This window comes from Mustela lutreola, chromosome 2 (assembly GCF_030435805.1).
Source record: "Mustela lutreola isolate mMusLut2 chromosome 2, mMusLut2.pri, whole genome shotgun sequence".
Taxonomy (NCBI): domain Eukaryota; kingdom Metazoa; phylum Chordata; class Mammalia; order Carnivora; family Mustelidae; genus Mustela; species Mustela lutreola.
The window spans coordinates 8,564,802-8,580,140 of NC_081291.1; the positions used below are offsets into that span (position 1 = coordinate 8,564,802).

The 15,339-nt window shown below is 54.4% G+C and overlaps 2 protein-coding genes across 4 annotated transcripts; both read right to left on the reverse strand.

Moving 5' to 3' along the window:
* Positions 1–471: 471 nt before the first annotated feature.
* ELOF1 (elongation factor 1) lies at positions 472–6,188 on the reverse strand. 3 transcript variants are annotated; one of them, XM_059160067.1, is made up of 4 exons: positions 6,072–6,188; positions 1,654–1,787; positions 1,422–1,492; positions 472–1,113 (listed from the first exon to the last, which is right to left on the reverse strand). In XM_059160067.1, the coding sequence occupies exons 2-4, from the start codon at positions 1,767–1,769 to the stop codon at positions 1,049–1,051; spliced, it is 252 nt and encodes an 83-aa protein (XP_059016050.1). In that variant the 5' UTR covers positions 1,770–1,787; positions 6,072–6,188; the 3' UTR covers positions 472–1,048. The 3 variants fall into 3 exon arrangements, with proteins under 3 accessions (XP_059016050.1, XP_059016051.1, XP_059016052.1); XM_059160068.1 differs by having other exon boundaries at positions 6,068–6,188; XM_059160069.1 differs by lacking the exon at positions 6,072–6,188 and adding an exon at positions 5,815–6,046.
* Positions 6,189–12,613: 6,425 nt separating this feature from the next.
* Positions 12,614–14,976, reverse strand: ACP5 (acid phosphatase 5, tartrate resistant). Its single transcript, XM_059160070.1, has 5 exons — positions 14,890–14,976; positions 14,383–14,643; positions 14,060–14,187; positions 13,592–13,937; positions 12,614–13,213 (listed from the first exon to the last, which is right to left on the reverse strand). The coding sequence occupies exons 2-5, from the start codon at positions 14,641–14,643 to the stop codon at positions 12,941–12,943; spliced, it is 1,008 nt and encodes a 335-aa protein (XP_059016053.1). The 5' UTR covers positions 14,890–14,976; the 3' UTR covers positions 12,614–12,940.
* Between the last annotated feature and the right edge of the window lie 363 nt (positions 14,977–15,339).

Below are 15,339 nucleotides of genomic sequence, written 5' to 3' on the forward strand. Positions count from 1 at the left end.
GGCCATGAAGCCAGGCCTCCCGGGCTCAATGCCCAGCTCTGCAGCCTTCTGGCTGGGGGACTTCAACCAGTAACTTGCCATTTCTGGCCCAATTTGTCACCTGTGAGCCTGGGGCACCTGCCTCATGGGGGGACAGGGTGGGCCTGGAGTGTTACTTCCGTCAGGTCACCCCCCCACCCCAGGAAGCCGCCTCTGATCGTCCTGACCAACCTCCCACCCCACCCCAGGCTCCACTGGTCCCATTTTGTTGTGTGTAAGTGCCTGGCCAGATGTCCGTGGATTCCTTGGGCCCAGCACTGCCCTGGTTTCACCCCGAATGCGTGTCACGTGGACAAGATGGGACAGTTTGGACTAACCAAACCCCATCTCCAAAGGCCCGCTGGGCCACCTCCGAATGTTTCTGTCTCCTCCTCTCCCTCACTGAGCCCCTGGGCCTGACCCAGAACCCAGGAAATCACAGGGAGGCAGGAGTTTGCATCGGCTGCTTTATTTAAGGGCTTGTGGCTGACAGCTAGCCCCGATCCAGCCCCTTCTCAGCTACAAAAGCAACTGAACATGAAAAGGGGCTGTTCTGCCAGGGCCTGGCCAAGGGGGCTACGGGACCGTGGCGCTCAGTCTCAGGCCACAGGCCTTGGAAGGCAGGGAAGGAGGGAGGGCAGTCCAGTTCAAACGGGCAAGGTGCTGGTGAAGTGGCTGAGGAGGCCGGAGGGTCCCGAGGCAGCCTCTGCTGGCCTTGCCCTTGCCCAGGAGGTCAGGACACCGGTTCCAGGCAGGAGCAATCAAGTTCAAGGCTTTCAGAGCCCAGTGATGCACTTCAGACCCCCAGGGGGCCCAACAACCCCACCTCACCTCCAGTCCCTGCCCACAAGCACACCGCCAAGGTCACACTTACAACCGCACTCACTCACAGCCACACACACTCCATATACGCAGAGGGCTGGGAAGGCCCTGGACCCACACCCTGGACCCTGGAATGTCTCTGGACTGGCAGCCAAAGGGGCAGGTCCATGGCAGGCGGCGCTGCCAGGGGAGCGGGTCCTCTGCGTCGCTACTGATTGGCTGCCTCACAGGCATCTATCCAATCGCTGTACACGTCCACTGGTTCTGACAAGTCTAGGCCGCTGAAGTCAAGGACGACCGGTGGCACTGGGCCCCTTCCCCGTATACACCTCTCACTGGTATCAGCCAGGTCCCCACCCTGCACCCTATGGAAACCAGCAGGTGGCTCCTCTTCCCCCGGGCAGCCACAGCCCTGCACTGCGGCAAAGAGCAGGGCCAGATGAGCAGAGACTTGAGTCCGGTCCCTCTGCTCCTGGCCAGGTGCCCTGGGGCAGCCCACCCGGGGCAGGGGAGCCCTGACTGCCCCCAACCCTTCCCACCCGACCCCACCTTCCAGGAAAAGCCTGGTTTCCCAAGGATACATGTGATGGGCGTCTGGAATTCCTCTAGGCACACGGTACAAGAGATGACTCCAGTGTTGCGGGCACGATCCCTGGAAGAGGAGGAGGGGGAGAGACTGTGAGTAAAGGAGCCTGTGTCTCTCGGTGATGATCCCCCCACCTGGGAAGGCCTGGGGCAGAGAGGAGGATGGTGGGAGCAGGGAAGCCGCCGCCCGACTTTGGGAGGAGGGAGGAGGCCGGGGCCCCCACTCACATTTTTACGTCACAAGACTTCTCGTGGTTGCAGAAGGGGCAGGTGAACTGGGTCTCTAGGGTGCCGGTCATCTTCTTTTTGGGGGGTGGCTTCCGTTTTGACTTTCTGCGCCCCATGTCTGAAGGACAGCAAACCTGGGAGGGGCGGTGGGAGCGGAAGTCAGCAACTCGGGGAATCCACAGAGCCCTCCAGCTTGATGCTCTAGGAGGCAGGCTGGGAAGGCGGCCTGGCTGGCACCTCAGGCCCTGCCCCTGAGGGAGAAGGCGCCCAGTCCCCAGGCAGGTGGACAGTCTGGGCACACTCTGGGCAGGGGGCATGGCAGCAGGCTCTGGCATCAATCAGGAAGCCTGAGTTCTTTTTTTTTTTTTTTTTTTTTTTAATTTTTAAATTTTTAATTTATTTGACATAGAGATCACAAGTAGGCAGAGAGGCAGGCAGAGAGAGAGAGAGGAGGAAGCAGGCTCCCTACCGAGCAGAGAACCCGATTTGGGACTCAATCCCAGGACCCTGAGATCCTGACCTGAGCTGAATGCAGAGGCTTAACCCACTGAGCCACCCAGGCACCCAGGAAGCCTGGGTGACCCCAGGCTGGTGACTTAAATTCTCTGTGCCTCAGTTTCCTGTCAGTAAAACAGAGATGAAGCTGCTATTTCAGAGGGGTCTTGTGGAGCTGCTACGACACATGATAAGTGAAGTAAGTACAGGGCCTGGCCCGTCCATCACTGGCGCCCACAAAGGACACCACTGTTCCTGGTGAGGACGACACAAGGGACTCCAGCCGACCAGCTGCACAGGGCTGGGCAGGGCCTAGGCACTCAGAAGCCGATGATTTTAAGAGCAGCTGCTCCTCTCGTCAAAGGGACATGCAAGGAAGGAACGACACTCAAGGCATTTGACAGATTCTCGGGATGAACCTCCTGGGCCGCTCTCCACAGATAAAGGACTGGTGGGCAGAAGAGATGGGAGAAGCATCAAGTCTACAGAAATGCCACATACCAAGTCTGAGGACAGGTGCCTGAGGCCAACATTTGGGGACTACACAGGTGGGGTGAGGAGCAGGGTAAGGAGGGAGGAGGGGCAGGTGGGGGGGTTTGGACGGAACCTGGGGGCAGTGAGGAGAGGAAGGATGAAATCTCTCTCTTTTTTTTTTAATAAAAGATTTTCTTTATTTATTTGACAGAGAGAGAGAGAGAGAGAGATATCACAAGTAGGCAGAGAGGCAGGCCATAGGGAGGGGAAGTAGGTTCCCCGCTGAGCAGAGAGCCTGATGCGGGGCTTGATCCCAGGACCCTGAGACCATGACCTGACCTGAAGGCAGAGGCCTAACCCACTGAGCCGCCCAGGTGCCCCCGAAATCTCTGCCTTTCTAAGGCATCATGGAGAACCGGGCAGAGGTCTGGATGCAGCCGGAACCAGGGCTGGGCTGTTCAGCGAGGAACCGCAGTGGCTCAGAGTCTGAGATGCGTCAGCTGAGTGGGTGTGGCGAGAGGAGGGGTCCAGGATGACTCCCACAATGGTGGCGGATGGAGAAGGTGAGTGGGAGAGAAGGTGGCATCGTTCTCTGATGTCTAACACACAGGAAGAACAACACACCTTGGAATGTCCAAGAACAGACATCTTGGAAGCAGGGGGGACCACTGAGCACATCTCCCATGCCAGACACTGTGCTCAGGGCTCCATGATCCCCGGACCTGGGAGTGCCTTCCCAAAGCACTCTCCCCCCTTGCTGCTGCCCCTCTCCCCAGTCCGTGTGGCTTTAACTATTCCACACTGACTCGAGAGGCCAGAAGCCTGCCACAATCAACAGAAAAATAAATTTCACTCATATTTAGCGACCGCTCTCTACATCCCATCCTCATTCTTGACCTGGGGTGTTCCCAATTCTCAGAGTGTCCAGAAGTAGTCACACAGAATACCCACAAGCCCCAGGAACCCCCCATTCTGCCTCCCCTCCTTTGCTCTGAATCCCACCAACGCTGTCTCTCTCCTCTAGCTCATTAACAAACACAGTTATTATATACATCCTTAAAAACCACCACCTCATGGGGCACCTGACTGGCTCAGTGGGTTGAGCGTCTAACTCCTGATTTCCGCTCAGGTTATGAACTCAGGGTCACGGGATCGAGTCCCGCGTAGGACTCACTGCTCAGCACACAGTCTGCTTGAGATTCTCTCTCTCTCCCTCTGCCCCTGCCGTAGCTCACCAGCTGGAACGCTCTTTCTAAACAAAAAGATAACCACCTCTTCACTCTCTGGGCTTTTCTAGAAGAGCTGTCTGCACTCACTGTCTGCATTCATTTCCTCCCACTCTCCCCCTACCTCCCCACCGGTCTGCTCATCTCCGCCTCAGGGCACTGAACACTGTTGGTCCCTCTTCCCACCCTTCCCCCTGCGGTTCTCAGAACTCACTGATGGCTCCTTTCGGTTTCTGCTGCTGCTGCTCCCCCCAGCCCCAACGTCTCTAATGGTACATGAGCCCCCAAGGTCAATCTTTGGGGGTCTACTTCATTTGCATTCACCTCCGTGGAGATCTCGCCCCACCTCAGGGCTTCAAATGCCTCCTCTATACTGATGCCTCCTGATCTCACCATCCTCAGTGTCTCCTCTCAGCCGCAGACTGGCTTGTTTAACTGCCTCGGCTACACCTTCACCTGATGCTAAGACACATTTAAACATAACTCAGCAGCTTGGTTTTTGTTTGTTTGTTTTGTTTTAATTTATTTGACAGAGATCACAAGTAGGCAGAGAGGCAGGTGGTGGCGGCGCGGGGGGAGCAGGCTCCCTGCCGAGCAGAGAGCTGGATGTGGGGCTCGATTCCAGGACCCTGAGACGAGGACCTAAGCAGAAGGCAGAGGATTAACCCACTAAGCCACCCAGGCACCCCAGCAGCTTGGTTTTGGGATGCTCTTCTGGTCTTCCCCATCTCAGCAGACAGCAAATCCATCTATCCAAAAAAACTTGGACTCACCCTTGATTCCTTTCTCTCCCTCTCACACCCGTTATCTCATCGTGATCTTACCGCTCTACCTCTAAAAGAAATCCAGAATCTGCCCACTTCTCGCCAAGACCAAGGTCTGGGTCCAGAGTCCCTGTCATGCTCACACAGCCTCCTCACTGGTCTCCCTGCATCTCTTTCCCCGCCCACCTCCCTCCAAATGCAAATTATGTGGCGGTGGGGATTTCTGTCTTTTCTTTGTATCCCCAGAGCCTGGAACTGCTGGCACACAACCAATGTTTACGGAATAAATGAATGAATGAACCGATGCCAGGCCCTTTGCTAACCACAGCAAGGCTGCATTCGAGGCAGACAAAGTGCATGCTCTCACGGAACCTCTATTCTAGTAGAAGATGATAGACCCTCAACAACGTCGTGAGAAAAATTATTTCCAACATCAGTAAGTGCTATGAGATTAATCAATCAGGGCTAAGTGAATACCTCCGGAATGGGGCTACTTCAGGTAAGAGTGGGGTGGCAAGGACCCTCTGGGTAAAAGTCACTTAAGCGGAGGCCTGAATGATGAGACAGAGCAACCACGTGAAACAGTCCAACCTGATGGAACAGCAATTGCAAGGGCTGAGGTAGAAGCAGCTTTTCCCCCGCCCTTTTCCCAGAAAGGGAAAGATTGGTACAGCAGAAGCTCAGTGAGCAATGGGAAAGGGTACGAGATGGGGCAGCCGAGGAATGCAGCCAGACCTCAAAGGTGTGGCCATTTCTACTGACCCATGTCTCTCCACTGCTAGGGGCAGTGTTTTGTTTTCCCAAAGCGGGTCGCGGGTACCATCTGTAACAGAATCACCTGGCGGGGGAGATGGGGGTGGTGGTGGATATTTCCGAACCTCATCTCAGATCTGCCCCCAATGGAACAGCGTGGGAGGCACGATTTGCCCACCGCTGAATCCCCAGCACGGGTAGTGCCTGGTATGCATTAAGCGTTCAATAACTACTTGTTGAATGAATAAGTCTCTTGAATCAGAAGGTACTGATGCACCCCAGAATCTCCTTTTACCCAGCATCTGCAGCATCCCCAACCCCACAGCGAAAAAGGGGTCTGGCCTGTACACAAAGCTCCAGGGGCCTTAGCCTGCCCTGTGGCGACCAAAGTCCAAGCGCGCCAAGGGGGCCCGGAAAAGGAATCGGTCCTCAACCCTGCCGTTACTCACGAGGCGGCGGGTGAGCGGTCCGTCCAAGCTCACCGAGGTTTCGGTGACGTCTCCCGCCGGCCGCCAGTGGGAGCCCGGCCACCGTGCAGCCGCGCTTAGCGAGCTGGGGTCCGAGGGAGCCAAGCTCCCCGGCAGGCCACCCCCCCCCCCAAGCCCCAGGTCCTCGACGCCTCTTCTGGGACCCCCTGAGCGTCCCCAAGCGGAAGATCGCCCAGTCACGCCAAGCCCAACGCCCGCCGGTGCGAACAGTCACCTACACTCTTCTCCCCTCGTTGCGACGGCTCGTTCACCGGGAGACAGTGACTTCCGTCTCCCGCCGGAAGCGGAAACCCTTCTCCTCTTCTTACCCGCGACGAGGACCGCCCCGCGGGCAGGCCCCGCCTCCTCCAGTGCACACGCGTACTCGCGTACCGGGCCCGGACGGCAGGGTCGCAGTGCGCCTGCGCGGAGGCGCGTGCGCCTCGGTATGTGGTACTGCACCGCATCCCTTCTGCTGAGTTCTCAGGAGGGTAGATAACCGAGTTTCGGGAGCGGCGGTGGCTGAGTTTCCAGAGAGGGAAAGGCTGACTTGCCCTTGGCCGCAGCATCTTCACTTGTCTTTTCTCCTAGTTCAAGCCCCAGCCCCTCGCAGCCCACCAGGGTCTCCCCAACGGCGGACACATTCAAACATCTCAGGGCTAAGGAATTGCAGATACCATTACGGCGGAGTCGGTGACGGGGGAGCTTGTCGGACTGTCTTCTCAAACTTTAATAAGAGCCTGCGGATCTTCTTAAAGTTCAGGTCTGATTCTTTAGGTCAAGTGTGCGGTCTAAAAGTCTGCATTTCCGATTAGCTCGCCCGTGACGTCCATGCTGCTAGTCCACGCACCACGCTGGGTGCTGAAGTTGTAAGAAAAGACTGGATAGGCATATATGGACCAGACCACGTGGAGTGTTGTGGGCCATGTTAGGGACCGCTTTGGAGTTGGAGGTAGAAGGAATAAGGCTTTACGAATCCCACAACTTAGGGAAGAGGCTGGACATAAAGAATCAATTACTACACTCTTCAGGGTAGTACTGCACTGCCGCAGAGGAGAATGTGTGGCTCTCAAAGCATATGATGGCGGTGGGGACTGCCAAGCCAGCCTGAGAGCTTAGGGAAGGCTTCTCTGGGAGGCTGACGCTCAGGTTGAAATCGAAGGCTGGGCCGGAGTTACACAGAAACATGAAATTTCTGGAGTGAAGGAGAGAAAGGAATCAAAGGTGAAAGCCACTGTCTGGAGGCCCTGGGTGCTGCCTCTCAGGGAGATGATTTGGAGGAGAAATCAAGCGTATTCTAGCCATGATTTTTGAGACAAGCAAAAAGAGGTATGGGACAGGCCATTGGAAGTGGAGTCTGGGGCTCAGAGGAAGGATCTGGATGTGATTTTGAGAGCCACTCACCTATAGAGGTGATCTGAAGCCTTGGAGCCTGAGGAAGTCATCTGGTTTCAGGGTGAGGGGCAAAGTATGGCCAAAGAAGAGGGCTAAGAAGGAGACTAGGGGCACCCCATCCTTGGATGTTAGGAAAAGGTGTCAGCAAGAGACAGAACAGACTGATGAGGTAGGGCGGGGAGAGGTAGGTGTCCTTTTCCAGCAGCCTCCAGAAAAAGGTATTTCAAAACAGGGAGAGTTGGTTAGCTGTCTCACATGTGGTTGAGACATTCACTGAGATGAGGAAAGAGAATTGACTCTTCTGACTCTGCAAGTATTTTGGTCTCTGGTGACCTTGATAAGAGCTGTTTTCATTAGAGCGTTCAGGAAAATAATTTGTATTGAGAGGTATTTTAAGTTGAGCTATCTTCAAGGTAACCCCTAGGGGGCAGTATTAGCCTTGGAACTGACTTAGCGACCTTTTTCAGTGCGGATACAAACTTGTATACGCTGTGGATGGGATCCCACTGTATGTTACCTTGAAATTTGCTATTACCCTGAATAGTCAAAACACATCCGAGTAGCTTTTGTTTTTAGTAGCTACACAATTCGTATTGCAACTCAGCCATAGTATATATGGACGATCCCTTATATGCTCATGATTGGCGGGTTTGTTAGTTTCTTTTCTTTCTCCTTCTATTTTCTATTTCTGTCTTTCTCACTTTCTCCTACCTTCCTTCCTACCCAGCTTTATTGAGATAATAAGTGACAGAAAATAAGTCTCAGGTAAAGTACAAAATTTCACGTTTTGACATAAGTGTCCACCCATGAAACCATCACCACAATTAAGATAGTGAATGTATCCGTCACTCCCAAAAGGTGTCTTTTTAAAAATTTTTTAAGATTTTATTTATTTAGGGGCACCTGGGTGGCTCATTTGGTTTAGTGGATGCCTTCGGCTCAGGCCATGATCTCAGGGTTCAAGTCATGATCTCAGGGTCCTGCGATCAAGCCTCATATTGAGATCCCTACTCAGTGGGGAGACTGCTTCTCCGTTTCCCTCTGCCTGCTGCTCTGCCTTGTTGTGCTCTCTCTCAATCTCTCTGTCAAATAAATAAATAAAATCTTAAAAAAAAAAAAGAAAAAAGACCAAACTCCTAGCATGGCCCATAGGGTCCTGCATGGCCTGGCCCTTCCTATTAAAGAAAAAAAAAAAAAAAAAGATTTTATTTATTTGAGAGACAGAGACAGAGCATGAGGAGGGAGGAGGAGCAGAGTGAGAGAGAGAGAGAGAGAGAGAGCAAGAGGGAGAAGCAGACTCCCTGCTGAGCAGAGAGCCCAGTGACAACATAGGGCTTGATCTCAGGACCCTGAGATCACAACTTGAACCCTGAGATCATGACCTGAGCCAAAGGCAGAGGCTTCTCCGACTGAGCCACTCAGACGCTCCAGCAACCCCCAAAAGTTTCTTTATGTTTCTTTGTAGTCAGTTCGTGCCCTTGCCCCTGCCGCTGCCCCCAGCCCCTGGCACCAACTGATCTGTTTTTAGATCCTATAGCCCTTATATTTTTTCAGAAAGTCCTATGGACAGAATCATAAGTTATGTACAGTCTTTTGACTTTAGCTTCTCTAGCTCAGCTCACTCAGTTTGAGACTTGTCTGTGTTGTGTCTATCAGTTGTTTCCTTCATTCTGTCACTAAGTTGTATCCCATTGTGTGGATGGACCACAGATTGTTTATCTTCGCCCCTGTTGATGGCCCTGTGGGTTGTTTCCAGTTTGGGGCAGGTTATGAGTAGAGCTACTCCCAACCGTCTCATTATTATCTTTGTGTGGATGTACTTTTTCTTCTATTGTGTCTTCTTTCTTTCTTTCTTTCTTTGATTTTATTTATTTATTTGACACAGAGAGAGAGAACACAAGCAGGGCCAGTGGGAGAGGGAGAAGCAGGCTCCCCGCTGAGGAAGGAGCCTGAGCGGGGCTCGATCCCAGGACCCTGGGATCAGGACCTGAGTCAAAGGCAGATGCTTAACCAACTGAACCACCCAGGGGCCCCTGTGTTTTTTTTCTATACTAAAATATGTGATCCCTCCGGGTTTTAATTTTTGTCTCTTGTCTGAAGTAGGGCTTAGGCTCTGTCTTCTGGGAAAATTGACGAGGCAAATAACACCTTTCTGCGAAGTTACAGCACTGCCTTCAACCTGCGTCACGTTCTCATGTGTTCTTGAATTTGTTTCTGGATTTCCTCTGGATGTTTTCTCTGATCTGATGTCACATTGTTTTGATGACAGTGCATTTCGTAAGGCAGGTCTCTTACCTTCTTATTTCCGATTCTTGGCCTGCGAGGTTGTGGAGGGTATACACTGACCTCCACGACCAGCTGCTGGCCTCAAGAGAACGTTACTGCCTCTCCTGGCCCTGGTGTGAGGAGCAGAGTTGGGGAGATAATAATATCCATGGTGATGGTGGTCGGATCACTAGAGGTTGCCTGTGGAGAGTGAGAGGAGGTGAGAGCCTGTGAGTGGCCTTGAGGAGCTCTGCCATCGTGTGACAGACGTTTAGAAGGCTTCTTTCTAACAGTGGCTGCATGCTAACTGGCATTCACCCCGGAGCAGGATGGAAGCCTTCCGAGGGCGAGGGTCTGCCCTGCCTTATTCTTTTTGGCTTTTCTTGGGTCTGCAGCTGCCTGACACAAGGGTAGGTGCTTGGCAGCAGTACTTGGTCGTTGCGGAGAAGGGGGCCTGGCTGACCATCCCGCTCCCTGCCCCTCATTCCCTGTGTCAGCTTGGATGTGTCACTTCTCCTTTCCACGTGCTGGGCCTGTGAACAGGGACATTGGGCTAATTCCACGCTCTGGGCCCTGTGAACAGGGACATTGGGCTGACTTCTGATTCAGATCCCTGCCTGCCTGGAGCCTCTGAGTCAGTGGGAAGAGGCTGGGTAGCTGTGAACCGCCTGGACAGTTGTGGTTAAGATTAAGGGTCTGCCACTTCCTGGGCTTGACCTTGGGCACATCACTTAATCTGTCAAGCTTCTCGAATATCCTCAGAGAAGCAAGGATGACTCTGGCCCTGGCCTCATGGGTCGGGACTAGAAGTGTTGGTGTTTTGTTGTTGTTGTTGTGTTTTTTTGGTTTTTTTTTTTTAAGATTTTATTTATTTATTTGACAGACAGAGATCACAAGCAGGAAGAGAGGCAGGCAGAGAGCGAGGAGGAAGCAGGCTTCCTGCAGAGCAGAGAGCCTGATGTGGGGCTCGATCATAACCTGATCCGAAAGCAGAGGCTTTAATCCACTGAGCCACCCAGGTGCCCCTTTGTTGTTTTGTGCATAGAGCTTGGCAGGCAGGTAAACGTCAGCTGGAAGGAACCCAGGGCTAGCATTTTGGTGAGAGGGCTTTGCTTCATGTCCACAGGAACCCGCCCGTCTATAACAAATGTAACAAGATCGACTTCTATTAAGTAGCAAATGAAAGGTGCCTCTTTCAGCCTGTTCCTCTCCCTGGAAGTAACTCAGTTGCATTTTGTCCAGGGTGTTATTTCATTTCTCTTGGTGGGGCTGACAGTTGGAGCCCCACAGATGGGTCCCTGCCCTGTGGCAGCTGAAGTGACAGTTGAGGGCGGGCCAAGGGAGCAGCGTCTGTGACGGGCCTCTCCCTGGCTGGTTCAGGCAGTGTGTGGGTGGGTGTTACTCAACTCCCCCCCACCCCACCCCCGCAAACCCCTGGGGGAACTAGACTTCTCTGCAGTTTTCGACTTAGGATGTCCAATGTCCATTCTGCTTTCAACATTTTATTGTAAGAAACGGGGCCTGACATAGTTCTGCTTCTGGAAGTTTTGCTATGTACCTACTTGCACAGATATACAAAGGCACACGGCTCCAAGGGTATCCCCTGCAGATGTGTGTTTTGTTTTTGTTTTTGTTTTGTTTTTTTAAGATTTTATTTATTTATTTGAGAGAGTGAGAGAGAGATTGAGAGAACAAGTGGGAGGAGGGGCAGAGGGAGAAGCTGGCTCCCTGCAGAGCGGGGAGCCCAATGTGGAACTTCATCCCAGGGTCCTGGGATCATGACCTGAGCCAAAGGCGGGGCTCAATCCCAGGACCTGAAGACCATGCTGTGAGCTGAAGGCAGACCCTTAACCAACTGAGCCACCCAGGCACCCTGAAGCTGTGCTGGCAAGAGGGAAGGATTGGGAAAGATTTCGCCAGACCCCAGCCAGGAGCCAAGCTCCATGGCCATTATAAAGAAGGGCGGTCCTACTTGTGGGAACGTGCCCAAGTTATCCTACAAACATATTTGTACACGTAGGTAATGAACGCATAGAGGCATTTCCTGCAGCAATGTTTGAGGATAGAAAAATTATTGGAAGCAATTCAGACAATCCTCAGTAGGTAGCTGGCTAGTTAGATAGACAGCGGGACCAGGCGGGGCCTTTGTAGCTGGGGCAAGAGCCAGAAGCTCACCTGAGAGCTGATGGGCAGATCTCCAGGTGTAACAGGGCAGCAACAGCCAAGTGCAAAGTGAACCTTTGGGGCTGTGGGAAATGCTTCTACCTTGGTGGTGCGTTTGTGGCTATGTGCCTGTGTTAGAACTCAAGGAACTGCACCCTTTAAATGTGTCAATGTGTCAATGACACGGCCATACCACAGGTTTGAAAACAAATAAGCAAGGCGCAGATCCATGGGAGAGGGGGAGAAAACAAGGTCACGTACGTTCTTCTTTGAACAGAGAAACCCTGGAAGGAAACAAGGCATTTACAAAGAGGTTTTTTTTTTTTTTTTTTTTTTTTCCTTCCAAGAGAAGGGGATGGAAGAACAGGGAGGGGAGCAGATAGTTCATTTTTCTTTTTTCTTTTTTTCTTAAGATTTTATTTTTTTATTTATTTGACAGAGAGAGAGAGAGATCACAAGCAGGCAGAGAGGCAGGCAGAGAGGGGGGGGGAAGCAGGCTCCCTGCCGAGCAGAGAGCCCGACGCAGGACTCGATCCCAGGACCCTGAGATCAAGACCCGAGCCGAAGGCAGAGGCTTAACCCACTGAGCCACTCAGGTACCCCGATAGTTCATTTTCTAAAAACCTTAGTTTTTTTTTTTATTCCCATGATGGCATTACCAATTCCACACAGAGATGAGCGAAAGGGAATGTTCTGTTATGGACAGTCACGTTGTCGTGAGCAGGAGCGTGCGTCCAACTCTGTTGTGTCTGTCGTGTTGTCTTATGCAGGAGGAAGGCTTGCCTGGCATGGCAACCCTGCTTTCTGTTTGGTCTTTCCTTAAAATCTCATCCATGCCTCAGGCCAGCTGAGAGCTGGAGACCCAGAGCAGCGAGGGGGAGGGTCCCCAACCCTCTGGGACCCAGGTGATGGGACATGCCAGCGAAGGGAGGAAAGAGATGCTCAGGGCATACGTTCAGCCAGTGCAACTGTTCTTTTATTGAATATTCGGCAGTGACAGAAAGATGCTCCATTCAGGAGAAGGCTTTCCCTCCCTGCCCCCCATGCCCAGAGCTTGAGTTGCACAAGCTCGGCTACAGGGGCGCAGCGCTCCAGCTGGTACACGTGTCCCTGTGTTTTCCACATACGTGGGCGTCTTTGTCACAAGGGCCACCAGGGACCACAGCTCCTCGTCTGTGGTTCTACCCCTGCTCCGCTGCGGCCCGGCAGGCCTGTGAGAAAGCCTGCCCATAGGCATGGGTCCCAGCAGAGCCCACCCACCCCCTGGCAGGAAGGTTCCTCTGGCTCAGGCCTTAGGGTGGTGGACTCGTGGGCGCTCGGGCCTGGCTCGCCTTGGCAGTCTGGTCTTGAAGAGGGACTTGCCTGAGGCTTCGATGTAAGTGACGCTCATCTCTTTGGGGCTGATCTCCACGTAGGCAAAGCCACCCAGCGAGTCCTCAGCCCCATAGTGGAAGCGCAGGTAGCCGTTGGGGACCTTGCGCTGATGCTTCTTCGAAGGGTCCATGAAGTTCCCGGCCCCGCTCAGCACGTAGCCCACGCCATTCTCATCCTGAAGGTACTGTGCGCGGAGGGCACCGGGTTAGTGGGGGGCCCCAGCCCCTTCGAGAGTTTGTTTGTGCCCCCCTGTCTGGAGTCCAGGGTCAGGTCTGTCCCTGACCAGAGAGTCACCCTGGGCAAGGACCAGAACCCCTTGGGGTCTCAGTTTCCTTCCCTGCGGCCATGTATCCATCCTGCTTCACAGCGGGAGAACTGAGTAAGCAATTGGCCACTGGTGGCTAGGATGCTGACTTTTAGGAAGCTTTGGGCTGTTTCCGTGGTTAGACAGCATACAGCTTGAGGGACATTTGGGAGCCCACCCCCCCAGCAGCAGAAGGATCCCATGAAGCACATTGGCTGGGCTGGGCTCCCCTTCCCGACCTCCCCTGCAGACTCTCACCTGCAGGTTGTGGTCATGGCCACACAGGTAGGCGGTGACCTTGTACATGGCCAGCAGAGGCATCAGATGCTTGACCAGGCAGCGGGTGGGCCCGTGCTCAGCGATGGACCACACGGGGTAGTGGCCGGCCACCAGCACGTAGTCCTCCTTGGCCGCTGCCAGCTGCTTCTTGAGCCAGGCCAGCTGTGTGCGGGCCAGCGCCGGGTCCCGGGGCCTCTCGGGCTGCTGGCTGAGGAAGTCGTCTGAGTTGCCACACAGCGTCACCGTGTCCAGCATGAAGATGGCCACGGACACGTTGGACCGTGGGACTTTGAAGCGCAGACGGTAGTAAGGACTGGGGAAGTTCCTGCGGGGGAGGCGGAGGCAGGGGGTACGTGTCTTGAGCAGAGGAGCCCCAGGTTCAGCGCAGGCCTGGGGGCCTCTCTGTCCACTGGGGCGAGGCAGGGCAGGGGGGTGGGGCAGGCTCACCAACGCTGAGAGATCCTGGAATAGGCTATTTGTGCCGAGACGTTCCCCAAGTGGTCGTGGTTTCCAGCCAGCACGTACCAGGGCACATTGCGGAGGGAAGAGGCAGAGAACACATCCTCGAAGGTCTCCTGCAGCCCACAGAAGGCACCCCCCCCAAACCCCACGGTCAGGCAGCTACCCAGGTGCTCCCACCAAGTTGGGGGCTGGAGACAGGGAGTGCTCTAGGTACCCACAAATGCCAGCTTCCCCCTGCCCTCTCCAGAGCCCACAGGTCCAGTGGCTTTTCCACGTGGGTCCCCCACCGCACTCTAAGTGGCACACACCTGAAATCTCTTGTCGTTGGCATCCTGCACCCCACTGAAGTAGAAATTGTCCCCCAGGGACAGGATGAAGTCTGCACCGAGAATCTGCACGGTCCTGGCAATCTCCTTGGCATTGGCCATTTCCCTGGCAGTGTGAAATGGGGCATTGGGGACTCCTCCCCAGTCACCCAGGGCCACAAAGCGCAGGACGGGATTGGCTCCATCAGCCAGGGGGAGCACCAGCCAGGCTTGCAGGATGAGCAGCACGGTCTGTGTGTCCATCTGGGAGGAGGAGAGATGAGTCCTGGGCTGAGGCACGGGCAGTGGGCCTTTGGGACCCCTGCTCAGAGAGGGGGAGACAGCTCCCTGCAGGGCTGGCCCAGGGGGAAGCCCTGGGTGTGGCCCTTGTTCCCAGGACTTCAGGCAGGAGCCCGCTGGGAGAGTCAGAGGGTAGGCGGGGTCCAGGGGCAGGGAAGGGTGGCTGTGCTGGCCCATTCTGGTCACCCTCATCCCACACCCAGCACTCACCCTGGGGGAGGCACAAGGCAGTCAGCCGGGGGCTCAGAGGCAGGTGAGCTCCTGGGCAGAACTGGTGGGTCACCGAGCCTTTATTCCCTGGGGCGGAAATGGATCATTAGTGAGGATGATGCAGTTTCTCCACAGACTGTTCCAGAAGCCCTCCCCTTGGGTCATGTGAGCTTTGGAGTTCCCCAGTGCTGGACACGGGATTCGGGTGGGGGTCTGGCCCCCGAGGGAGTGCAGCCTCTGTGTTTGCCCACATGAGCTTGTTTGTGTCATGGGCCCGAGGCTCCCCGTTATCTGTGTGTGCTGTGTCTGTGGCTGTATATCTGTGTGCCCCAGCCAGACCCATCTTGTGTGTCCATGCACTCCCAGGACATGTTTGTCTGCCTGTGTCTGGGTGTGTCTGCGCTGTTTCCTGTGTGTAGCCAAGCGTGCCTGCCTGGGTCACATGTCTGC

What these genes read in the sequence shown, in the direction of transcription:
- ELOF1 (XM_059160067.1), bottom strand. Translation starts at nt 1,769, where the DNA reads ATGGGGCGCAGAAAGTCAAAACGGAAGCCACCCCCCAAAAAGAAGATG. An exon ending in AAGTCTTGTGACGTAAAAAT is followed by an intron (nt 1,493 to 1,653) that starts GTGAGTGGGGGC and finishes CTCCTCTTCCAG; the next exon opens with GGATCGTGCCCGCAACACTG. An exon ending in ATTCCAGACGCCCATCACAT is followed by an intron (nt 1,114 to 1,421) that starts GTATCCTTGGGA and finishes TCAGCGGCCTAG; the next exon opens with ACTTGTCAGAACCAGTGGAC.
- ACP5 (XM_059160070.1), bottom strand. Translation starts at nt 14,643, where the DNA reads ATGGACACACAGACCGTGCTGCTCATCCTGCAAGCCTGGCTGGTGCTC. An exon ending in CCAACGACAAGAGATTTCAG is followed by an intron (nt 14,188 to 14,382) that starts GTGTGTGCCACT and finishes TGTGGGCTGCAG; the next exon opens with GAGACCTTCGAGGATGTGTT. An exon ending in GCCATGACCACAACCTGCAG is followed by an intron (nt 13,214 to 13,591) that starts GTGAGAGTCTGC and finishes CTCCGCGCACAG; the next exon opens with TACCTTCAGGATGAGAATGG.